The sequence below is a fragment of the Eulemur rufifrons genome, chromosome 30 (genome assembly GCF_041146395.1).
Source record: "Eulemur rufifrons isolate Redbay chromosome 30, OSU_ERuf_1, whole genome shotgun sequence".
Classification (NCBI taxonomy): domain Eukaryota; kingdom Metazoa; phylum Chordata; class Mammalia; order Primates; family Lemuridae; genus Eulemur; species Eulemur rufifrons.
Window position 1 is genome coordinate 37,008,577 of NC_091012.1, and position 25,678 is coordinate 37,034,254.

Genomic DNA, 25,678 nt, shown 5'->3' on the forward strand with positions numbered 1-25,678 from the left:
CGAGGCCTACCTGACCACCTGGCAATACCTATCAGAGAAGGGAGAGGAAGTAGAACAGATTTGGGGAAAAGTGCCCACCAGAGGCATTTGTTGTCTTTGTTTAGACTTTAACAGCAGTCCCCAACCTTTTTGGCACCAGGGACTGGTTTCATGGAAGACAATTGTTCCACGGACAGGATGTAGGGGGACAGGGTGGGGAGGCAGAGCTCAGGTGACGATGCTCGCCCCTGTTTTCCTAACAGGCTACAGACTGGTACCACATGGCCTGAGGGTTGGGGACCACAGCTAGAGAATCCGGCCATTCTAGGGGTGATCACTCTGCCAAGGGCACTCCATGACTGCCTCAAATGGGAAATGTCACCACCCACTCATCAAAGCTGGGAGTGAGCAGACACTCATTTACATATTATATGAAGCCTTTACCTGAGCAAAGGGTCATCTGGCTCTCAGTATCACAAATCCTTGCAAATCAATGTTCTAGGGCACTGAAAAGCTTTGTAGACCAGGTTCTGGTCTAGCAGACCCACAGCCGTCTAAGTAGATAGAATAGATAGGGAGCTGGGGAGCTCCATTACCTACATCACCATGGCCATAATGTGAACAACCACAGAGAGTTACTATCTGCCACCGACAGTCCACACTCCCTGCTGGTCTCTTGAGTAACCAGGCTAATCCTTAGATAAACCACATCTGCTATATATAAAAGCCTCCAACCCTTAGCTTCATTTCTGTCACAAGTCACAGAGTTATCCAGCGCATCCCCTCCGATAGTACCCAGGTTGCTGACCCCATGTGTGACCTGCCAAGAATTCTTCTTGGAACAAGAGGCAGCAGAATTACCCTCACATGGATAATGTGATTATTCCTTCAAATCTTGGATTCAAGGCCCCTGTTTCACCCAACAAAATGGATGCCATTACTCATAAGGCCAGAAACCCCTTGAAAATTGCACTTACTCAACAGCGGTGATCATTGAGCACTGACCATGTGTCAGTGTTAGAGTAAGCATGACACACAAGGTCCCTGGCCTTGTCAGTGTACATTCTAAACAAGTAAAGAAGACCATTCTTCTAAGCGAAGTATTGCAAGAACGGAAAAACAAACACCACATGTACTCAATGTTAGACTCGAACTGATTGATCAACACTCATGTGCACATATGGTAGTAAAATTCAGTAGCAACCAAGCAGGTGGGAAGGGGTGGGAGGGTACGGGTAAACTCACACCTAACAGATACAATGCACACTATCTTGGCGATGGGCACACTTATAACTTTGGCTCAAATGGCACAAAAGCAATTCATGTAACCAAAACATTTGTACCTCCATAATACTCTGAAATAAAGAAAAAAAAAAAACTAAAAATTACAAAAAGTGTTCTAAAGGAAATTAACAGGCCAATGAACTAGGTAATGGCAAAATCAGGGATGAGAGGAATGGGAATTTCTACATTAGGTAGGATGACTAAGAAAGGCCTCTCTAAAGAAAAATCATTTTAGCTTAGTCCTAAAGGATGAAAAAAGAGCCAAGGTTACAGATATTTGGAGTAAGAGGGACCCAGACACAGGTAATAGCATGTGCAAAGGCCTTTTGGTGGGACCACACTTGGCATCGTCAAGGAACAACAGGAAGCATATGTGACTGGAGTGGAAGGAGAGAGAGGAAGCATGGTAGGAAATGAGGCCCAAGAGGCAGTGGGAGACCAGGTTGTGTAGTACTTTTTAGGTCTTATTAAACACCTTGAATTGTATTCTAATTGTCATGGGAACTTGTTGGCAAGTTTTTAGTGAGAGAGTGGCATGATCTAACTTGATATATGAAAGCATCACTCTGGCTGCTGTGTTGAGGATAGACTGTAGCAGAGCAAGAGTAGAAGCAGGAAGACCAGTTAGGAGGCTATTAAAGTCATCTGAGAGAAGATGATGGTGGCTTGGACAAAGGTGGAGGCAGTAGAGGTGGGGAGAAGAAGGAGGGGGACGAGCAGGAGGAGGAGGAAGAGGATGAAGGGGAGCAGGAGGAGGAGGAGGAGGAGGAACAGCAACAAGAAAGAAAAGAAAGAGGCCGGGCATGGTGGCTCACGCCTGTAATCCTAGCACTCTGGGAGGCCAAGGCGGGAGGATCGTTTGAGCTCAGGAGTTCGAGACCAGCCTGAGCAAGAGCGAGACCCCCATCTCTACTAAAAATAGAAAGAAATTATATGGACAGCTAAATATATACATATATATAGAGAGAAAAATATTAGCTGGGCATGGTGGCACGTGCCTGTAATCCCAGCTACTCGGGAGGCTGAGGCAGAAGGATTGCTTGAGCCCAGGAGTTTGAGGTTGCTGTGAGGTAGGCTGATGCCACGGCACTCACTCTAGCCTGGGCAACAGAGTGAGACTTGGTCTCAAAAAAAAAAAAAAAAGAAGGGAAAAAGTTATCAGATTTGGGATATATTTTAGAGGTGGCATGAACTGAACTTAATGGATTAGATATGGAAAGTGAGAGAAAGGGAAGAATGCAACATACCCACTAGGTTTGGGTAATGTTGTGTATGGAAAAACCATTTAGAGTAGAGGAAACACTGCATATTATTACCTGGCGGTGGAATTAATAGGCCCTCTCCTTCCCTGCCGAGGTCTCTATGTTGTGATGCCAACAGCTCCCATAAGCCCTGGACTGCTAGACTAACCCAAAAGTGCCTACGTAATAAAAATCCAAACCAGGGATCTTAGAACCCTATCCATATCTGGGAAATGAACAACATGAAAAAAAAAAAAAACAGCATTTCAGACCTATTCTTCAGCCCATGCAATTCCCCATCAATATTTTCACTGTTGATGAAGGAAATTTCTACAACTTACTGGCCTGAGGCAGAGTATAAGGATTGGTCACCCATATAAATGACATACTCAGTCACTCCAAAAACGGGCTACTGTATGAACCTTTCTCATCTGTCCTGTGCTGGCTACAAAAGCACCATGGCTGTGCCAACTCAAGGAAATATGTATCTGAGAAAATTAGAAAGAAAAAAAAATGTATGCTTCAGAGACTGGAAGGTAAAATTTTCTAGGTCAAAAGTTCTGAATATTGTCGGACAAAATGTTCTTGCACATGAAAGAATGCTCAACGTCATCAGTCATAGGGAAATGCAAATCAAAACCACAGTGAGGTATCACTTCACACCCACTAGGATGTCTATAACCAAAAAGACAGACAATAACAAGTGTTAGCAAGGATGTGAAGAAACTGGGACCATCAAACACTGCTATTTGGCCAGGTGTGGTGCCTGTAATCCTAGCAGTCTGGGAGGCCAAGACGGGAGGATCACTTGAGGTCAGGAGTTCAAGACCAGCCTGAGCAAGAGCAAGACCCTGTCTGTACTAAAAATAGAAAAATTAACCAGGAGTGGTGGCGTATGCCTGTAATCCCAGCTACTCAGGAAGCTGAGGCAGAAGAATCACTTGAGCCCAGGAGTTTGAGGTTGCTGTGAACTAGGCTGATGGCACGGCACTCTAGCCCAGGTAACAGAGCGAGATTCTGTCTCAAAAAAAAAAAAAAAAAAAAAAAAAACCTGCTAATGGGATGTAAAATGATGCAGCCTCTTTGGAAAAATGATCTGTGAGCTCCTTAAAATGTAAATCATAAAGTTACATATGACTCAACAATTCTACTTCTAGGTATATTCACAAACGAAATAAAAGCAGCTGAGTGCAGTGGCTCATGCCTATAATCCTAGCTCTCTGGAGGCCGAGGTGGGAGCATCACTCGAGGTCAAGAGTTCAAAACCAGCCCGAGCAAGTGTGAGACCCCATCTCTACTAAAAATAGAAAAATTAGCAGGGCGTTCATGCTGTGCACCTGTAGTCCCAGCTACTTGGGAGGCTGAGGGAGGAGCATCACTTGAGCCCAGGAGTTTGAGGTTACTGTGAGCTAGGCTGAAGACAGGGCACTCTACTCAGGGCAACTGAGTGAGACTCTGTCCCCCTGCCCCACACCAAAAAAAAAAAAAAAAAACTTGTACTCAAATGTTCAAAACAACTCAAATGTCCATCAACTAATGAATGGAATAAAATGACGCTTATCAGTACAATTGAATATTGTTTAGTAATAAAAAGAAATAAACTGCTGATAATATGCTACACAGGGATGAACTTTTTTTTTTTTTTTTTTTTTTTTTTTTTTTGAGATAGAGTCTCACTCTCTTGTCTGGGCTAGAGTGCCGTGGCATCAGCCTAGCTTACAGCAACTTCAAACTTCTGGGCTCAAGCGATCCTCCTGCCTCAGCCTCCCGAGTAGCTGGGACTACAGGCACACGCCACCATGCCCAGCTAATTTTTTCTATTTTTAGTTGTTTGGCTAATTTCTTTCTATTTTTAGTAGAAACGGGGTCTTGATCTTGCTCAGGCTGGTCTCGAACTCCTGAGCTCAAGCAATCCTCCCGCCTCGGCCTCCCAGAGTGCTAGCATTACAGGCATGAGCCACCTCGCCTGGCCCATGGATCAACCTTGAAAACATGATCGTAAGTAAAAGAAGCCAGACACAAAAAGCCACACATTATATGATTACATTTATGCAAAATGTCCAGAATAGGCAAACCCATAGAGACAAAAAGCAGATTAGTGATTGCCAAGAGCTGGAGTGTTGAGGGAGGAATGAAGAGTATGGAGTTTTTTCGGGGGGCTGATGAAAATGTTCTGGAATTAGATATTTGTGATGGTTGCACAACTCTGTAAATATGCCAAAAACTATTGAATTGCATACTTTAAATGGGTGAATTTTATGGTGTATAAATTATATTTCAATAAAGCTGTTTAAAGTAAATGTCTTGGCCAGGCATGGTGGCTCACGCCTGTAATCCTAGCACTCTGGGAGGCCAAGGCGGGAGGATCGCTCAAGGTCAGGAGTTCCAGACTGGCCTGAGCAAGAGTGAGAACCTGTCTCTACTAAAAATAGAAAGAAATGATCTGGACAACTAAAAATATATATAGAAAAAATTAGCCAGGCATGGTGGCGCATGCCTGTAGTCCCAGCTACTCGGGAGGCTGAGGCAGGAGGATCACTTGAGCTCAGGAGTTTGAGGTTGCTGTGAGCTAGGCTACGCCATGGCACTCTAGCCCAGGCAACAGAGTGAGACTCTGTCTCAAAAAAAAAAAAAAAATTAAAAAAAGTCAAAAAAAAATGAAGTAAATGTCTTTTCATAAAGGGCCAGTCCCCACAATCTTCTATAACAGCAGTGCCCAATACAACTTTCTGTGATGATAGAAATGTTCTTTATCTGCCCTGCCTAATATAGTAACAACTGGCCACCTATAACTATTGAGTGCTTAAGAGATGGCTTTTGTCACTGAGAACTCAATTTTAATTAATTAAAACTTAGCCATATGTTGCAAGCAATTACCATATTGGACAGCTCAACTCTAGGGTTTATACAGAAATTTAGAGTTTCTACTCAGAGTTTATCCTCCACTTTTGCTTTCACACCAAATGAGTTTCTCAGGAAAAGATGGGGCTTTTCCTGAACCCTGGCTACACAAACACCTATCAGATGAAGAGCTTCTTTACCTTTATACTCCTGCTGCATCCTGACTGACCCCGATGTAGTTGGTCTCTATAGAATAAGGATTGATTTTCTGACATGGCTTTGCTGCCCTCTTGTCTTAAAAGGATTCCTGGTCAGGTTGTCTCAGCATATGTGAGAACTTCTCAAGAAAGTTGATTACAGCTCAGATTGACTATCCAAAATAGGAGCAAATGGTACTCACTGTCGAGGCTGGCTGCTTTCAGCACCCTATGATCATGTGTCACAAAACTGCAGCCTCCCACCTCAAGAATGTTCCAGAACATGTTACACTCTTTCACCCAGAAAAGCCTGTCTTACTCCACTTGGTATGTGAGGTGTGTGTGTGTGTGTGTGTGTGTGTGTGCATGTCATAGGGGAGACTTTGGAACAACTACTCTAGCCCTATGTCTTTAACCCAAACCTACCCACCTACCCATCATGCAGTCATTACATAGCCAATAGCCAGCACCAGTAAGAGGAGGGAGCATGTTATGGACTGAATGTTTATAGCACCCCCAACCCCTGCCAAATTTCTATGTTGAATCCCTAACCCCCAATGTGATAGTATTGGGAGATGTGGTCTTCAAGAGGTAATTGGGCTTACATGAGGTCGTGAAGGTGGAGGCCCCATGATGGGATCAGTGCCCTTATAGAAGAGAAAGAAAACAGAATTCTCTCTCTCAGCCACGTGAGGGTGCAGGCAGAAGGTGGCCATCTGCAAGCTAGGAAGAGCACCCTCACCAGGAACAGAATCATCTGGCATCTTACTCTTAGACTTCCAGCCTTCAGAACTGTGATAAATACCTGCTGTTCTTGTTTAAGACAGAGCACCAGGAAACCAAGTCCTACTTACAGTCTAAGTCCTAGGCCCTCTTCTCTCACTTATGCTTTATTCCTTACCTCCTGCTCCATTCTGCTTCTATCCAGCTCCTGACATCAGTCTTTACCCCTTCTTGCTGGCCCTGCTTGCACCCTCTTGGACTTTAATACAGATTTGGTTTCTCCTTCATGACCCTTCAGATACTTCTGTGGACACAGTTTTGCTCTTCACTGTCTCCATCCAGTCAGAGCATCCCTGAGTCACCCTCTGTTTGATGTGACCTTAAGCTCTCCCCCACAGTGATCCTCACAGTTGAAAGGCCAGTGACTCATCTGGAGCCTGAAGGAGACTGAAGCTTAGTTTCAAGGACAGAGTATTTTTTTCCAGGAAGAAAGTGATGAATTTCTCACCAATCAAAGAACAATTATAGGTAATTGTTTGATAACCTAAAAAAATCATTGCCATGACTCATGAATTTGAGACTTGAACAGTTTGGAAAACCTTGTGACTGCTTTAAAGTACCCTCGGTGGGTTTAAAATCTGCACATCTATCATAATTTTCACTGACCGATGACATTCCTCACAAAACCCATCTAAACTTTTCAGTACCACACACTCTTCCACTTTTTATTCCATGGCTATACTAGACTCTTTTTTGTTTCTTTCTTTTTTCTTTTTTTATTTCAGATTTTTATGGGTGTACACACATTTTGGTTACACAATTTGCTTTTGTACAGTTTGAGTCAACGTTAAAAGTGTACCCTTCACCCAGATAGTGTGCATTGTACCTGTTAGGTGTGAATTTGCCCATCTCCTCCTCCTTCTCCCACCTACTTGATTTCCCTTGAGTTTTACTTCCATATGTGCACATAAGTGTTGATCAATTACTTCTAATTTAGTACTGAGTACATGTGGTGTTTGTTTTTCCGTTCTTGTGATACTTCACTAAGAAGATCGAATGTTTACACTAGACTCTTATATCCCTCTATTCCTAGATTACTCTATTCCATGCCCCATGACCCTTCACAAAAACCCACTAGAGTTTGTGTCATGTAAACCACCACCATACAGGTGTTCAAAGTTTTATAGTTTCAAATTGCACTAATTTATTAAATTAGCACATATGTATTGAATGTCTAACCTGTGTGTCAAGACCTGTGTTTGGATGCTTTGGATAAAGAAATGGAGAAAATAGAGTTTCTTGCCTTTGAGGAAACAGGCTGAGGAAAGATAAATCAACATCTTAGCAGGTAGGCAAGGCCAGGTGACAGAGCTGCCACTGTGCCCCATGGGCCCCATTTCAACCTTTATTATAAAAAAACATGGTTTCCCATCAGACCCTGCATGTGGCAAGAAGCCAGTCAGTGTTCGTTGTTCATAGTGATGATGATTTGATATTTTTCCAGATTAGCTCTCAAATCTAACAACTGTTCAAATTAAACCCCAAGTCAATTTCATTAGGAATTGTCACTCACTAGCATTTGTGACCTTTTGGCTAAAGACTAATGTGCTGAATGAGCAATGCTAGCAATTTAATTTACTTAATATGGACAAGATTGCAGTTTTCGAAGACAACCTTCTCCTTAAGTCCCCAAATTATCAGCTACTTCAGTGAATGGTTTTATCTACTCACTGCAAAATAGATACAAAGAATCTATCTCCATTCCTGTCACAGAGTCTGGGCAAGGTCTGGACCCTTCTGGAAAATATGTCTGTCTGTCATTGTGCATCAGTTACTAGCTGTTGCCATACCTCAGTTTCCCCATCTGTATTCTATGATCATAGCTGGATACATATAATGGAGACAGAAAGATGTTATTACAAAGCTCCAGGGAGATTTAAATAAAGCACTATGCATGAGAGGAAAGAGTCCAAAAGAAAACCCAAATCTTCTGTTAAGTGTGCATTAGCCTCCAAATGGCATTTCAGAGTTGCATTAAGAAATGTCAAAAGCAGTAGTTCAAACTACTGCCTGCTTGAGGCCACTTTGCCATCGGTCGTGCGTAATACTGAATGAACGGACTCATTTGCTGAAGCTCCAGCTTGTCCTACAACCATACTGACCAAAAGGAGGCCATTGAGGGGCAGCCCAGCAAATCTCCACTGGTAGTATTTTTCAAATGGTTTATTTCTATAACCTACTGTATATGAGACATTGGAAGAGATAATAAGAATACATTGTCTTACCTGAGAGAAAGATAAAGCTCGACATGAGAAACAATCCACAAAGCCTCTGATATATGATGTGTTCTTTCATTGTCTAAATCTGTATTCAAAAAGTCAGAAATATACCCAGCTCAGAGTCAGAACGAACAATTCCTAAGTATATGTTACCGCACTTCTCCTTCTCATCCCACCTAAGGTTTTGTCCCATTGCTTAAAGTCATGTCAGCCAACCCCAAGATAGATGCTTACCTGAATTATCCAGCCTGGCTGAACCCTCACTGATTGATTTATCTGTATAGTCACTCAATAAATTGTATTGACTCCCTGCTATGTGAAGACACTGTGCTATCCACTGGGAATACAGTGCTGAGAAGACAAGACAGATATCTGCCTTCATGGGACAAAGTTAGCCTGGTAGAGAAGACAGACACTAAATGCATAATTACAAAATGTGATGCAATCAACCCTAATGCATACAACTTCAACCCAACTACTTGCAGTTTTAATGGTCCTAAATTTTTTGAAGGAACACAATGCAAGAAGATCTTGCCGACAAATGTAATTGATCAAATCATTCCTATTTTTAAAGGAGATCTGTTTAGAGAAACCTGACCACCATTTCATTCCATTCACCCAGATTCTCTCCTTAATTAATTGTAACTAAAACTTCTTATTGGGGACACACACTGAAAACTCTCCTTCTCTCCAAACAGAAATGGTGCTAAAATGGCAAATCCTACAGAAACATATTACAGAAACTTGGCAGTAGGGTGTGGATGGGCATTTTCTGATTTTAAATAAAACATCCTTTGAATGATTTACTACTGATTTAAACATTTCCTTTTCTATAGGATAATGCTACATATTATATCTCTTTCCACTTGTAAGTAGGATTTGGAGTGAATAGACTCACTTTACATTTAATGTAACAGAAGCCAATCAGGAAATCAAATGAATCTTGGGCTTGCTATGAGCACCAGCCATTAATCAGGCTTTTCATATTTACCAAGTGTTCTACTGCCATTCTCATTAGAATAATAAGGGAATTTGTATGACTTGGATGGATTTTCTAAACTATGAGCTTAGAAGTAAGGGGGTGTCTAAATCTTTTATGACTTTCAAGATGAAATGCAGCTTAAATTTATAGTGCTATAAGAGGACTAGACTGAGAATCAGTAACTGGCTGTGAGACCATACATATTTCTGTTCCTTAATTTCCATGAGCCTCAGTTTCCTTATCTGTAAAAAATAGAGATGATAATCTGCCTATTTCCCAGAGCTGCTCTAGAAGAGGATCAAATGAGATGATATTTCGAAGGCAATTTTCAAAGTATAAAGTGGATATGATGGATATGATTGCTATCTATGAAATGGAATTTTCAGCAGCAAACAATCCAATTTATATTTTTCTTATATTTCCTCTAAACTTTTATAACAATTCCAAGGTATGTTTAAGAAACTTACCTGGCACCCAATAAGTAAATCACGGGGCATTCACACAAGAGAATATTATGCAGCCATTAAAAGGAATAAGGTAAATCTATATGTCAGACATGAGAGGTGGGTTGGGAAGGGGGGGCTTGAGGACTTTTCCTTTATATACTATACCATGATGTACTGCTTGATTCTTTTACAATGATAATACATTACTTATATATATATTTAAACTGAAGGAAAGGAGAAAGGAAGGAAAGGAGGGAAAGAGGAAGGGAGGGAGGACAGGAAGGAGAAGAAAGAGGAAGGAAGTGTGGGAATTAATTAGGTTTCCTTCCTACGCCCTACAATTCTATACTACTTGATTATTTTACAATGAGCATGCATTGCTTTCATAATTTTGAAAAAATCGAAAGAAAGAAGTGAAGGAGGTAAAGTAGAGAAAGTGGTAGAAAGAAAAAGAGTGGAGATTAGGGACTTGTATCTTATACCTCATACAATTACTTGCAATTTGGTTCTTTTATGATAAGTGTTGGTCACTTTTAGAATTTTAAAAAAGTTAAAGGAAGAAAGGATGGAAGGAGGAAAGGATAGAAAGGAAGGGAAGGAGAAAAAGAAGAAAGGAAGGGAGAGAGGGAGGAAGGACGGAAGAGAGACACTTACCTGAGAACTGGACTCCGTCAATTTCCCACCCTTAAATGACCAGATCTGGTCTCTAAATCCCTATGTTTGATGTGAAATGGAAGAAGCAGAAAACAAGAGACTCATTATCTGCTGGCCATGCCCCGGTCAACTTCTTTTCTGGATCAAACCAGCCTCTCTGCTCTTAGCTTTATGGGGCTTATTGACTCGGGTAGATCCTCTTTTTGTGGCTTGCAGCACGTCATGGGGCTGCTCTCCGAAGCATAAAATCAGCATGAGCAAAGTTCTCAGGTTATTACACACCTGCAATAACCCATTAATTTGATGGCTCTTTCCCAGTTTTCACTAAGGATTATCTTCAGTTCCTACTTGATTATTACTTTAATTAAATTGGATATATTAAACAGCTATTTGCTCATTTCACTTTATTGAGAAAATGGGGAGTGAGAGGGGTGGTGTTCAGAACTATGAGCAGAAAGCAAAGGCCAAGAAGGCATTAACATGTTCACATCTCACACTGTCTATAAGGTGAAGCCAGTTGTTTACCCTCACTGGAGAGCCATGCTTCAAATTGCCTTGAAAATAAATACATTTACTGAACTGGTTTCATGCTATTCTCAAGATGGGCGTGTAGTTTTGGTTCCAGAAGGTATCATTAAAGCCCCTTTGGGGTGATGGAAATATCACCAAATCCCATCAAGGATTCAAAGGTGAACCCTGTGAGCCTCCATACTTCTCAGATGAGGACCCTGAGGTCCTAAGGGTAGAACGACTTGCCCAAAGTCATAAAGCTTGTGAACGGCAAAACAGGAGTTGGAACCAAGGTCTTCTGACTCCCAGAGCGGTGCATTTGCCTCTCCATCTCATGCTTTAAATGGAAAAATGCAGTCAAATAGGAGGCGGACTCAACCAATCTGTAGGCCAGGATTCTCCACAGTGGAAGAGGGAAGGAGGAGGTGTATCAGAACCACCCACGATTCACCCCCTACCCAAGTCCACAAACTTTGATCAGTATAATGAATTGAGCCCAGGCTTTGCAGAAAGATAAACTTGAGTTTGAATCCCATCTGTGTGACTTAAGGCCAGTTCCCTACCATCTCTGGAGCCCCCAGTGTCCTCATCTATGAAACATGGATAATGGAACTCACCTCATATTGCTGTGAAGATTACATGACACAACGTGTGTAAACTGCTTGGCCCAGTGCTCGGCACTGGGTTCTCGTGCCATTGCTCCTGTCTAGGACTCCACTGCTTCTCCTTTCCACTAGGCACAGGGCTCAGGTTTTGTGATCTGCCCGCTGCCCCCCATCCCCGCAACAGGATCACACAGCTTACAAGAGGATGCGGAGCAATTGCCAAGGAGCATTTGGGTGTTTCCTTGGCATTTGTTTATATTTCACACCATGGGTGCTTATTGGTCTGTCTTACCCCATTAACACTAAGCTCTGGAAGGGCAGGAACTCCATGTTATTCAGTGGTTCACACACTGGCACATAGAGAGTGCTCAATCAACATTTCACAAATGAATGACTGCCTTTCCCCCCTGATATAGTGTAAGCTTTCTGAAGACAAGGAAATATATCTCTATTCTTTTTGTGCCCTGCCCCAGGAGTTAGCTCAGTGCCTGACACATAGTAGGTGCTTAATGAATATATGTTAATTTAAAAAGAGAATTTAGAGGGAAATATATTCATATATACTTGGAAATGTCATAAAATTTCTTTGGAAGGAGACCCTGGTGAGAATAGTTGCCTCTAGAGAGGGAAACTGAGGGGTCTTGGTTGGGAGGGAAACTCCGTTTTCAGTGAATATGCTTTTGTACTGTTAGAATCTTAATCATCTGCATGTGTTATTTTTTCCAAGAAAATCACTGTTCTGTTAAAAGCCTAATGTAGCACAAATAAAATAATTGGAAAGTGAAACACACAAAAAATTGAAGAGGTTGGGACTCTTTGGTCAGGGAAAAAATGCCACCTGGGAGGGCTTCAATGGGTGGCTTCCATCCTCTGGAAGGTTATAAGGAGAATGTTGACCATCTGCTCCCCATATCTACAGAGTAATAGGAAATGGACTGATACTGATGGGAGATGTAGGTTAGACATAAATAAGTCATTACTGATGATAGGAGCTAATAAACACCAGAAAAGGCTGTCACGGGATATTATGAGCCACCCATCCCTGGAAACTCAAAGGCCTAGATAGCCATATGGCTCTGCTCATTTACTTGTCCTCCCGCAGAGAGGGCTAAGCTGAATGACTTATTGTGACTCTGTTCCCCTTTCCTTTTTTTTTTCTTTTTTTTTTTTCTTTTTTCTTTTTTTTTTTTTTTTTTTTTTTTTTTTGAGATAGCATCTTGTTCTGTTGCCCAGTAGAGTGCCATGGCGTCAGCTTAGCTCACAGCAACCTCAAACTCCTGGGCTCAAGCAATCCTGCTGCCTCAGCCTCCCGAGTAGCTGGGACTACCGGCCTATGCCACTACGCCCGGCTAATTTTTTTTTAATATTTTTAGTTGCCTAGCCAAATTTCTTTCTATTTTTTCATAGAGACGGAGTCTCACTGTTGCTCAGGCTGGTCTCGAACTCCTGAGCTCAAGCAATCCTCCTGCCTCAGCCTCCCAGAGTGCTAGGATTGGCGTGAGCCACCACATCCGGGCATGTTCCCGTTTCTGACACTAGAAAAGACCCTTAATCTGTTGAAGGTCCAGGGTGTCATCACTCCGTCTTCCCCTTCCTGGTGTGAGCAACCCACCAGGCCAATTGGAGGTGTGGCGATTTCCATACAGCCCCCAACTGCAAGCCAGCTGTTGAATTCTGGGTTCGACCACAGAAACAGCTAAAGAGTCCAATGCTGGCGGGGGGAGGGGGAACAAAACATCTAAAACATCTGTGCTGGCAACTTCCTAAGAGATTTTGAAGGACAATTTTAATTATATTTGGTTGTCACCTTAAACACTACCATCCAAGTGATTGCCTGCTCATTGCCATTCCTATGCGTACCTTCATACATTTACTACATATGTGGGTATCTTTTAACAATATGTAGTATTATTTTGTATAGTAATGCTGCATGTTTTTAAACATCACATAAATCTGCATGCTTTTCCACATGATGTAAAAGGTATCATACCACGAGAGAGGCAGTACAGCATAGTAGCTAATGAAACACACTCTGAAGCCAGACTCCTTGGGTTCCCTAATGTCTCACTGCCTCAGCTTCCTCATCTGCAAAATGGAAATGATGATGATGATGATAATGGTATTCACCTCTGGTGTTTTATGATATAAATGAGATAATATACATAGAGCACTTAGAACACTGCCTGATACATTATAATTGCTTTATTATTAGCTACTATCATTTATTCTTCTGCAACTTATTTTTCAAGCTCAACAATATTTATTTAGTCAACAAACATTTGAGTGTCCACTATGTACAAGGCATAATTCTAAGATGCTAGGGACTCAGCAGTGAACAAAACAGATAACTCTCTCACCCCTCAAAAAGTTGATGTTCTGGTGGGAGTAGACAGACAATAAACAAGAAAAATAAGTAAAACATATAACATATTAGAAGGTGAAAAATGCCATAGCAAAAAACGAAACGAGAAAGGGTTATAAGGATTTCTGGAAGGAGGGTGGGGAATGCAATTTTAAATGGGGCAATCAGGGACGTCCTCATTGAAAAAGTGACGTGTGAATGGAGACCTGAAAGAAGTAACGGAGTGAGCCATGGGGCTGCCTGAGCAAAGAGCCATCTGGGCAGGAGGCAATGCCCTGAGCACTGCAGGGTGCTTGGAGCCTTCCTAGGAGCAGGGCTGAGGTCAGTGTGCCGGCAGCAGAGCGGTGAGAGAGAAGGGAAGAGAGGTGACAGAGGCCAAATCACACAGGGGTTTGTGGGCCATTTTAAGAACTTTGGCTTTACTCTGGATAAATGAGGAGCCATTGTAGGGTTTTAAAAACCTTTTTATTTTTGGCTGGGTGCAGTGGCTCAAGCCTGTAATCCTAGTACTCTGGGAGGCCGAGGCGGGAGGATCGCTCAAGGTCAGGAGTTCGAGACCAGCCTGAGCAAGAGCGAGACCCCGTCGCTACTAAAAATAGAAAGAAATTATCTGGACAACTAAAAATATATAGAAAAAATTATCCGGGCATAGTGGCGCATGCCTGTAGTCCCAGCTACTTGGGAGGCTGAGGCAGAAGGATCACTTGAGCCCAGGAGTTTGAGGTTGCTGTGAGCTAGGCTGACGCCACAGCACTCTAGCCCAGGCAAGAGAATGAGACTCTGCCTCAAAAAATAAAATAAAATAAAATAAATAAAAAACTTTTTATTTTTAAATAGTATCAAACTACAGAAGTGTTGTGAGAATGGTACAAAGAACTCTCACATATCCTTCACCCAGTTTCTCCAACTGTTAACATTTTGCCATGTTTGCCTTAATCTCTCTTTACATATATTTTTGAAGTATAATATTTGAGAGTAAATTGGAGACATCATGTCCCTTCCCTCCAAATACTTCAGCAGGCATTTTCCTAAGAACAAGAATAGTTTCTTGCATAACTACGGTACACTTGTCAAAATGATGTAATACTATCTCACATCCAGTCCACATTCATATGTAGCCAACTTTCTCTCTAACGTCTTTTATTGCATTTTCCCCCTCTGATCCAGGATCCAATCTTGGATCCCACACTGCTTTTAGTTGCCATGACTATTTTTGCCTCCTTTAATCTAGAAACGTCCCTCAGCCTTTCTTTGGCTTTAATGACACTGACATTCTGGAAATGCACAGGCTGGCTATTTCATAGAATATCCCTAAATTTGGGTTTACCTAAGTTTTCCTAATGGTTCAGGTTATGCATTTTTGGCAGGAACAGCACAGAAGTGATGATGTGTCCTTCTTGGTGCATTACATTACATCAGGATACACATGATAGGCCGGGCGCGGTGGCTCACGCCTGTAATCCTAGCACTCTGGGAGGCCGAGGCAGGTGGATTGCTCGAGGTCAGGAGTTCAAGACCAGCCTGAGCAAGAGTGAGACCCCGTCTCTACTAAAAATAGAAAGAAATTATCTGGCCAAGTAAAATATATATAGAAAAAAATTAGCCAGGCATGGTGGTGCATACCTGTAGTCCCAGCTACTCGGGAGGTTGAGGCAGTAGGATTGCTTAAGCCCAGGAGTTTGAGGTTGCTGTGAGCTAGGCTGACACCAGGGCACTCACTCTAGCCAGGGCAACAAATCGACACTCTGTCTCAAAAAAAAAAGGATACACATGATGTCAGTTTGTCCTGTTATTGAGGGTGTTAACTTTGATCACTTAGTTAAGGTGATGTTTGCCAGATTTCTCCACTGTAAAGATATCGTTTTCCCTCTTGTAATTTGTAAGTGACCTGTGGGGAAATACTTTGAGTTTGTGTAAATATCCTTTTCCTCCTCAAATCTCCAACCAATAGTTCTAGCATTCATCGCTAATTTTCGCCTGACGGTTACCAAATGCTGATTTTCTATGTCCACCATTTTTCCACATTTATTAGTCAGTTTTCTATGGAAAGCAAGAGTTTTCCCTTCTCTCATATTTGTTTATTCATTCAGTTTTATCAGTATAGACTGATGGATTACTATTTTAATTAGTGGGTTATAATCCATTACTATTATTATGTTGGTGCTCAAATTGTCCCAGGTTTGTCCAATGTGAGCCCTTTCAAACTGGCTTTTGTGTCCTTTTGGCAGATACCCATGATTCTTTGAGCACTTCCTTACTTTCTTGCATATGATGCTCTATATTTATCTTGCATTTTTCCCTGCCTCGTACCTAGAATCCACCATTTATCTAAGGACTGGTTCATTTTAAAAGGAAGTGGTGTCTAGAAATCAAGATCTGAATAATGCCAGAGTTTTGAGCAGAAGAGTAACATGATCTGACATATTTTAAAAGGATCCCTCAGGTTGCTATGCTAAAAATTGATCCTAAGGGGACTAAGGAGAAAGCAGGAAGATGCATCTGTGTTAATAGAGTAGGCCTCTTTCCCTGCAATGCAAATCTGACCATGCTGTTTTTCTGCCAAAACTCTTTGACAGGTTATATCACTTATAAAGTTAAACCCCTGTGGCACTGCAAAGAAAGCTCTTTCATAGTCTGATCTCTTTGGTCTTCTCCACCTTCACCTCCCACTGCTCTCTTTCCTCAAATCCTCTATTCTGCCTATGGCAAACCATTTGGAGTTTCCAGGATGCATCATTGTTTCACTCTTCTCTGCTTTTGGAAATTATCTTCCCTTTGCCTGTCCCCCCTTCTGGATCATCTTATCTTTCAGGACTCAACACAGCTCTTTTTCTTCTGTGAAGCCTTCCCTGGGAAATTCCCTCCATTCGCATCCCAACCCAGGTATAAATGATTATTCAGGCCATTATGTTATCATACATTCTATCACGGAAACATAGTGCCTCTCCTTCAGTCACCTTTATGGACTCCTAGGAGAGGAAAAAAAATCTCCTTTTGGGGTTCCTTTTGTTCTAATGTATTAAGGATAGTGATTGGCTCTCTTGGCATGAGGGCCAAGGAAGGTTAGGTTCACTAGGACCTGGCCCTATAACACAAGGGAAGCCCCAACGCTGGAGGGCCAGAGTCCTTAAGACTAAACAAGGGTAGCAAGACTTCCAGGAGAGCAGAGACCTGCTCAGATAACCCTGGTGATATGAGTAGGCTGGACTTCACAGGCACCTGGGCCACAGGGAAGAGGGAGGCAGGCTTGGCTAGCTGGAAGACATAATTTGGTTGAGTTTTGAGACTTTTTTTTTTTTCTTGAGACAGAGTCTCGCTTTTGTTGCCTGGGCTAGAGTGAGTGCCATGGCATCAGCCTAGCTCACAGCAACCTCAAACTCCTGGGCTTAAGCAATCCTACTGCCTCAGCCTCCCGAGTAGCTGGGACTACAGGCATGCGCCACCACATCCGGCTATTTTTTTCTATATAGATTTTTAGCTGTCTAAATCATTTCTTTCTATTTTTAGTAGAGACAGGGTCTCACTCTTGCTCAGGCTGGTCTCGAACTCCTTAGCTCAAGCGATCCACCTGCCTCGGCCTCCCAGAGTACTAGGATTACAGGCGTGAGCCACCACACCCGGCCTTTTTTTTTTTTTTTTTTTGAGACAGAGTCTCACTCTGTTGCCTGGGCTAGAGTGCTGTGGCGTCAGCCTAGCTCACAGCAACCTCAAACTCTTGGGCTCAAGCAATCCTCCTGCCTCAGCCTCCCGAGTAGCTGGGATTACAGGCATGCGCCACCATTCCCGGCTAATTTTTTGTATATATTTTAGTTGTCCAGCTAATTTCTTTCTATTTTTAGTAGAGACGGGGTCTCGCTCTTGGCCAGGCTGGTCTCGAACTCCTGATCACGAGCGATCCTCCCGCCTCAGCCTCCCAGAGTGCTAGGATTACAGGCGTGAGCCACCGCACCCAGCCGAGTTTTGAGACTTCTATATGAATATGCCCACTCCCTTAGTGCCCTCCATATCTTTTTTTTTAAATTTCAGCATATTATGGGGGTACAAATGTTTAGGTTACATATATTGCCCTTCCCCTGCCCCCTGAGTCAGAGCTTCAAGCGTGTCCATCCCCCAGATGGTGCACACCGCACTCATTATGTAGGTATACACCCATCCCCTCCTCCCCGCTCCCATCTGCCACATATGTTATTCCTATATGTACACTTAGGTGTTAATCAGTTAAAACCATATCTTATCTAATCAATAGCCTTCTTCCTCTTGTTATCTGACCATGAGTTAAGGTCATCCAAGTAGGTCATACCCTTTAAGCCACCTGGAAAACTGTGTAAGATATCTTAAGTTAGTCCTCCTGAAAAGGTCTAACTTTTGGAAACATTTCCTTCAGAGTTTTGAAGATGAATCTCATTAGCAGTTCTTGGCACCCATCAAAGTCCTCTAGTGTCAACACACTCCAGTCAAAGACTACCAGGAACACACCTGTAGTTGAACAAATTGGGTTTATTACTTGTTGCAACAAGGGAAAGCACACACCATGGGGAATCATGGGGCAACAGAGTAAGAGCGAATCAGAAAAAACTTATTACGGGATTTAGGGTTTGGTTGGGTGATTTGGGGATGGTTTGTGGAAGTGAGTGTTTGCACTAGATTAGGTGTTGTCAGAAAGCAAGGACAATTCCATCACTGAGTATCTCAGAAAATCCTTATCACTAGGGAGGGCAGACTAGAGCAAGACTAAAGCTGTACTTGGTAAAGAAGCAACCGTCCCTCTTATTAGCCAGGAGAAGATGTTTGGCATTTTGTGGGCTGCACGGCAACCTTGTTTTTGTCTGTGCTTAGACAAAATTATGAAATTGCCCTGTTTTGTTTTGCTTTATCATGATCTTAGAGTAACTTTATCTGACACTGGTATTCTGTGAGATTGTTAATGTCCAATAGGAGAATAACATGGTCTAGCTGTGAGTGCCAAGCCAGCTTGTATGAATATTAAGGCCTAGCAGTGAGCATCAGAACAGTTTCTAGATGTGAGGGGCTGCTTCTTTCTATCTCTTTGGGCCAAGGGCAGATGAAATCATGCTGCAAAACGTTACTTCATGACATCTAGATTTCTCCCATTGCTGACCAGGAGGTCGTTTAGAGAATGTAGTCTGTACTTGGACTATGGTTAGTCCTTCCCACTTGCTGTAGGATGAGTTGCTGCATTCTCTGATATGAAAATGGCTGCATGGTAAGAAATCAATATAAAAAGACTCTGGGCAGATTTTATCAGCCAACTGCAAGACAAACATCAGAAACATACATCGGTAACAGGTCTCAAAGTTAGGGGCATAGATTATGAAACCCAGGCAATGAAAACCTATCCCAGAATCCAACTGAGTCTATTTGAGACAACTGGGTACCTTTTTCTTCTAGCCTAGTCACAAACTATTCTGCTTTCCATGTAGTACTTACATAAGTGTAACAAGTAATATTTGCTATAGCATAAACTCCCCGTTGGCTAGCTAAGAGGAAATTAAGGGCTATGTGATTGTCTATGGCAACTCTGACTGATGAATTTAGACCAATTTTGGGGGGTTTCAGAGCAGAAGTGTGTCATTTATGACTTCCACTAGTGTCAGAGACAAGTTTCAGATCACCTTTCTAGTTGTACTACGCTCACCATGGGAATTGTAGCTTGCAGTGTAAGCATAAAGAGGAAATCAATTCTCCCTCTTGGAAGTTCTCTTAAGTAACCTGTTTGTCTCATTATGGAGTCTTTTGGGTGTCCTTCTTAAGGAGAAATGAGCCACTTGAAGGTAAGTAGCCTTAAATCTCTAACGATTACCCTGAATACACAGGATAAGGTAGTGTGGGGCAGGAGGTATAAGGTTTCCTTAAACAAAAAGGTATATAAGGAAGTATATAAGTAGTAGGACCCTAGTGGAACACAGGTGTATTTGGAGTATAACTATCATTTACTATTAATATAATAGCAGTGAGCCAATATGTGGCTCTTGAGATAGACAAATCCCATTAGTAGAATTAAACAGTTCCTGCAAAGAAGGTTGAAGAGAACAAACTAACCATTGCAGCCAGGATATTCCCAATATTAATGTCCATTCCTGATTGCCTAGGCCTTGCTGACAGTATTAAGAAGCATTTTGTTGCTGTGAGGTCAAAGTCTAATTTTTATAAAACTAGAGGTTGGGATCAATGCTGTGAGGGAAGCAAGTACCAGAAGAGACCTGTAAAAGGGAATCTACCTCCTGAAGTGTTTAAAGGAACAGCTATTACATTTTTCTCAGCAGGGTTAGGCAGGGGCAGGGAGGGCAGCCATCAGTTAACTTCAGAGCCATAGTTGTGGGGAAAACATATAAGAGAGTTCTGTTTTTTCTGAAGTGATAGAAGGAGACTATAGGAAGGCAAAAATAATAGGATGGAGTTAAGGAATGTCATATTAGTATTCTAGAAGGCATCTCAGTGGAATAATAGGCAAGATTAGTAGAAGAGTAAAGGAACAGAAAAGGGTGTTGAAGAATAATAAAATTAATCTTGTTCTGTCATCTTGGGCAGAAGCTGTCCACCTCTGAAGTCAGCAGCTTCTAGAAGATTCCTAAGAATCCAAAGTTTAAGGTCTCCAGATGGAATGGATACCCAGTGATCAGGATGAAGTTATGCATATTCTTTCAATTGCAAAACATGAATCTAAGCATCAATACCTTGGAGTTTTACTGCTGGGTCAGCTGTTAATGGTAGCTAGTAAGGTCCTTGCCATTGAGGCTCAAGAGCAGTTTTTCTCCAGTGTCTTTTCCAGAAAATGAAACCTCCATGTTGCAGATGATGCAGAGGATGTTTAGATAGAAATTTTGGAAATGTAGCCTGTACCTATTGGTGATAAAGCTGGAGGTATTGTATGAATCCCTTGCATTAATTAGTTGTATCTTCTTGTTATAGGGTATAATCTAAGACTAAGAGTGGAATTCCCAAATACACAGGGTGGCCTGTTTTTAATACATAAGATAACTTGTGGGTCCCAGGGAGGATTGATCTTATAGACATTAAAGCTAATGGTAAAACTTTAGGCCACGGAAGTTTCTGATAGATTTGCTATTTTTAGTTTAGAATTCCATTAATTCTCTTCCTTTTATGAGGACTGTGGATGATAAGGACAGTGGAGTTTCTGGGTAAAAGGTAGAAATTTACAGAGCTCCTTGATAACAATGCCAGTAAAATGAGTTCCCCTGTCACTAGAGAGATAAACTGGAATTCCCTAGGTTGGAAAAAAAAATGAAATCAAGATTTTATTTTTGTAGAACAGGGTGAAGAAGGATGGAAAAAAGAAAAAGAAAAAATAAATAAAAGAAAGAGATTTTAAAAATTTTTTAAAAAAGATTTTATTTTTGCCACAGATATGGCCTGTTATGGGTTGGATTGTGTCCCTCCAGAATTCATCTGTTGAAGCCTAACCCCACCCAGTACCTCAGAATGTGACCTTATTTAGAGCTAGGGTTTTCGTAGAGGTAATTAGTTAAGTTAAAATGAGGTCATTAGGGTGAGCCCTAATCCTTATCAAAAAGGTAAATTTAGACACAGAGACAAGCACGCATAAAGGGAAATTGATGTGAAGAAACACAGGAGAAGATAGCCATGTACAAGCCAAGGAGAGAGGTCTAGAACAGAAGGAACCAACCCTGCCAATACCTTAATTTCAGACTTCTAGCCTCCAGAACTGTGAGGCTATCAATTTCTGCTGTTTAAGCCACCCCCCTCACAGGTTGTGATACTAGATTATGGCAGCCCTAGCAAACAGAGGGCGATAGCTCTCTGACAGGAAAAGTTTTAACCCACTCTGAAAATAAGCATTAACCAGACATATTTATAAGTCTATTGAGGAGGCATTTGTATGAAGCTCATTTGGTGGTGCTCAAAGGGCCCTCAAGGAGTTGGCTACTGTCCGTGACTCATCTTTATAGATTAACGAGGATTGTGTGGCTAGCACATAGGACATGTTTTGGAAACATCTTCAGCAACACCCCTAAAATTATCCCACCAATGCTGGTTTAATATCATGGCCAATTTATCTCCACTATTTTGGATAACATCATGAAGAATTTTTGCTGAATTCCATTTTAAAGGATTTGGGGCTACTGGCTGGCTATGCTGAGAGTGCCAAATATTACCTTTAGGCAATGTGCCTTCATATTTTTCCCCAATATATTTTTTCCCAATCGGAGGCTTATCTCTGACAGTTAACAACAATCTCATTTAATTCTTCTGATGCCTCTCCTTTCTGAGTGATTACAGGAGCAATTATGTTGGTTAAGACTACTTGTTTAGCCTAGTGGTAAGCTAAGGTTTTATCATGAGATTCTGGGTCCTCACACTTTGAATGATGTTCCATTTTTATCATAGCAACTTCCTTAAGTTAACAGCATCTGAAAGTTTTTTAACTTGCCCATTTTTGTAGGAGTTTCTGTCAGAAAACCTCTTTGTTCAAAGTATTTTGAAGTCAGACTAACCTAAAACCATATACTTACTATCAGTATATATATATTTTTTCTTTTACCTTTTGCTAGTTGTTAAGTCTAGGCAATGGCAATCAATTGAGCCATCTCAACTGATTTAATTTCTGTGAAAAGTTTATCTTTCAAGGGTAATTTAAATCTGGGATGGCATATCCTATTTGACAATTTTTGGTTTTACTCTTTATGTATGAACAGTTAACAAACAAAATCTAATTAAGATTACTCAAGGGAGTCTCTAGAAGGTCTGTGCAGTGTATGGATGGCTTTTTTTTAATAGTTAAGCAGTTAGGGAGGTTTCCTTTTTCAGGTAAAGGAGGCTGGGTCTATAGTGTTGCAGCAACGGGCAGTGATGTGTAAAAGAGAAAGCAACGAAGCTTTATAGGAGGTTATAATGAGCTAAAAAGTAGTAAGAGGTTTTTTTTAAATATAAGAGTTTTTACAGCACTGAGAGCCATTAAGTTTAGTCAGAACTAACTGACGTCTTCAAGTGTTTTGTTATTGCTGCAATAGCTCTTAAATAAGAGGGATATGACTTGACCAGTGGGTCTAATGAAAGACTGAAATAAGCAATAAGCCCCTGGTGATTCCCATGTAATGGAGTCTGCATTCCTAGTGCCTGCTCAGACCCTTGATGAACAAGAGGGGAAGTGGGCTGTTGAATCCAGAATCCTGGAAAAATTTGTCATAAACAATTATTGTATCAGTCTTTGTGCTTATCCATGAAATATGCTTCTTATACCTTGAAAAGCATCCAATCATTGAAATATATTCATACACAATCTAGATCTGGTCCACTTATTCCATAGTTCAGGCCAGGTCATAGTAGGTTTATTAGGACACAATAGTGCAGTCTGGGTAGGACCAGGGTATAAATGCAGACTCACTACCTGGGACAGCTCAGACACCAAAGACGAGCCTGGGTGAAGACATCAGAAACCCATGTTCATGGCAAGGCTCATTCGAAAATTACCGACATTCACCCACCAACCAGGCAAGCAGTTACATTTGACATCAGTCAAGGCCCATGAGAAGAAGCAGTTTGGCCAAAAAGAGGATGAGAACAAGGTAATGGGAAATGCAGTGGATGGGGCACATGGGATAAACAGCAGAGTGGGGTGGAACTCTCCAAGAAACATGGCTTATTTACTATTGATCTATTGTTTTTCCTCCAAAGAGAATTAATTGGTAATAGCTTACAAGGACTCATCCAATGTAGCAATCAAAACAAATTGTCAATAAAATAAGAAATAGAAGGCAAAGGGATAACATACTAAGCAGGTAACCCAATAGAGAAGTATGACAAAGATTCAGTTCTGACTCAGGGTTTCAGACTAACAGTAAAAAGGAGCCTTGGAAGAAGGCTTCGAAGGTGATAAGGGACCTGGACTTTGAAAGGTAAGTGGCATTCATCTGAGTGGATATGAAAGGAGAGAGAGAAAGAGCACCAGTTCCTACACTGAGGCAGAGGAAAGTGCCTGGAGCAGAGATGATAGGGAAGGAGCCATGGGAGGTGGATAAGACTGGAGCGGAACAAGCAACAAATCATACAGGGTCCCGAATGCCTGCTAGGGAGCTGGACTGGGCTCCTTTGCAGTCACTCAGCATTTCTCAAAGGTTCTGCAGAATGGAAAACTTAATCAGAGATATGCCTTAGAAAAACATGCTGGATAATAGGGTAAATGATATGTCTCAAGGTGACTGCACGTGAAGGCCTAGGTCTGAGAAGAGGGGCAGGGATGAGTGTTTCACAAAGATTACCAGGTTACTGTGATGTAAGGAATCTATGACACCAGAAGACTAGCAGGGAGGCTGGTTGGGGATGTGGGAGAGAAAATGGGATCAAGAGAGACTTCAGAGATCTCCTGGTGAAAATGGCTTTTTGTAGGGGCACTTTTGCCCTAAGGGAAGCTATTTAGAGGAAGACACACATTCTGTGACATTACCACTCACATGTCATCACAAAGTTCTCTAACTGGCTGAAAGGACCCATGTGAGGGAAGAGCCATGATGCCTCCATTATGAGGCCTTGATGGCCCCTTAAACAAAAGTTTCCCATTGATGGAAGGCTGGCCAATGGCAGCCCTCCCATTTTATCAAGCCAATGTGCTTGATTTCCATCACAACAACCAATGGCATGGGATTGGGTTGTCTCAAAGAATAAAGGTGGCCCTAGAAGGTCATACTCCCTCAATGACGGCTCCACCTCCACACACTGCACCACACCGTAGAGGAAGGATTTGAGATGGTTGCAGAAGTCATTACTTTTATTACTACTACATTACTATTGATATCTCAGCACAGGGTGCTCTCTAACTGGCTGAAGGGACCCATAGGAGAGAGAAGACATGATGCCTCCATTGAGAGGCACTGATGCTCTCCCTAACTAAGGTTCCCCATTAGTGGAAGGTGGGCCAGTGGCTGCCCTCCTTCTTAATGACGTTCTCTATAACAGCTGTCACTGCACTGGCTTACCACCCAGCACCCCAGATGATAGGGTCAAGTCATTCCAAAAAGGAGTGGCCTTAAAAGTAGTGCTCCTCCCATGATACTTCCACTTACACACATTGTACTCAACCCAGGGGAAGGAGATCAGAGGGTTGCAGAATTCCTCCCTGACATTACTATTCACATGTCTGCACAAGGAGCTCTCTGAGTGGCTGAAGGGACCCTTAGAAGGGAGAAACCATGATGCCTCCCTTGTGAGGCTTTGATGTCTTCTCTTCCAAGATTTCCCATTGGTGGAAGCTGGCCAATCACTGCCCTCCTACTTAACCAAGGCCACTGTATAAGCAACCAACTGCTTGACTCTCATCCAAAACCCCAAATCATAGAATTGGACCATTAAAGGCCATAGGAATGGCCCCAGAATGTAGTGCTTCCCCTATGATATCTGTACCTCTGCACATTGCACAAGGGAAGGATTTGTGAGAGTTACAGAGGTCATCACTTCTAATATTAACACTAATACTACTACATTATCAATATATTGCTATTAAAATATTATCACAAGGTGCTTTCTGAGTGGCTGAAGGGATCCTTGGGAGGGAGGAGCCATGATGCCTCTATTGTGAGCT

At 42.0% G+C, this 25,678-nt stretch overlaps 1 protein-coding gene across 1 annotated transcript in view; it reads right to left on the reverse strand.

Moving 5' to 3' along the window:
- Positions 1-6,306, reverse strand: part of ADGRG4 (adhesion G protein-coupled receptor G4) — a 98,394-nt gene extending 92,088 nt beyond the window's left edge. The window contains exon 1 of the mRNA XM_069464186.1: positions 6,148-6,306. Within this exon, the coding sequence (XP_069320287.1) occupies positions 6,148-6,306 (159 nt within the window). The remainder of the gene's footprint in view (positions 1-6,147) is intronic.
- Between the last annotated feature and the right edge of the window lie 19,372 nt (positions 6,307-25,678).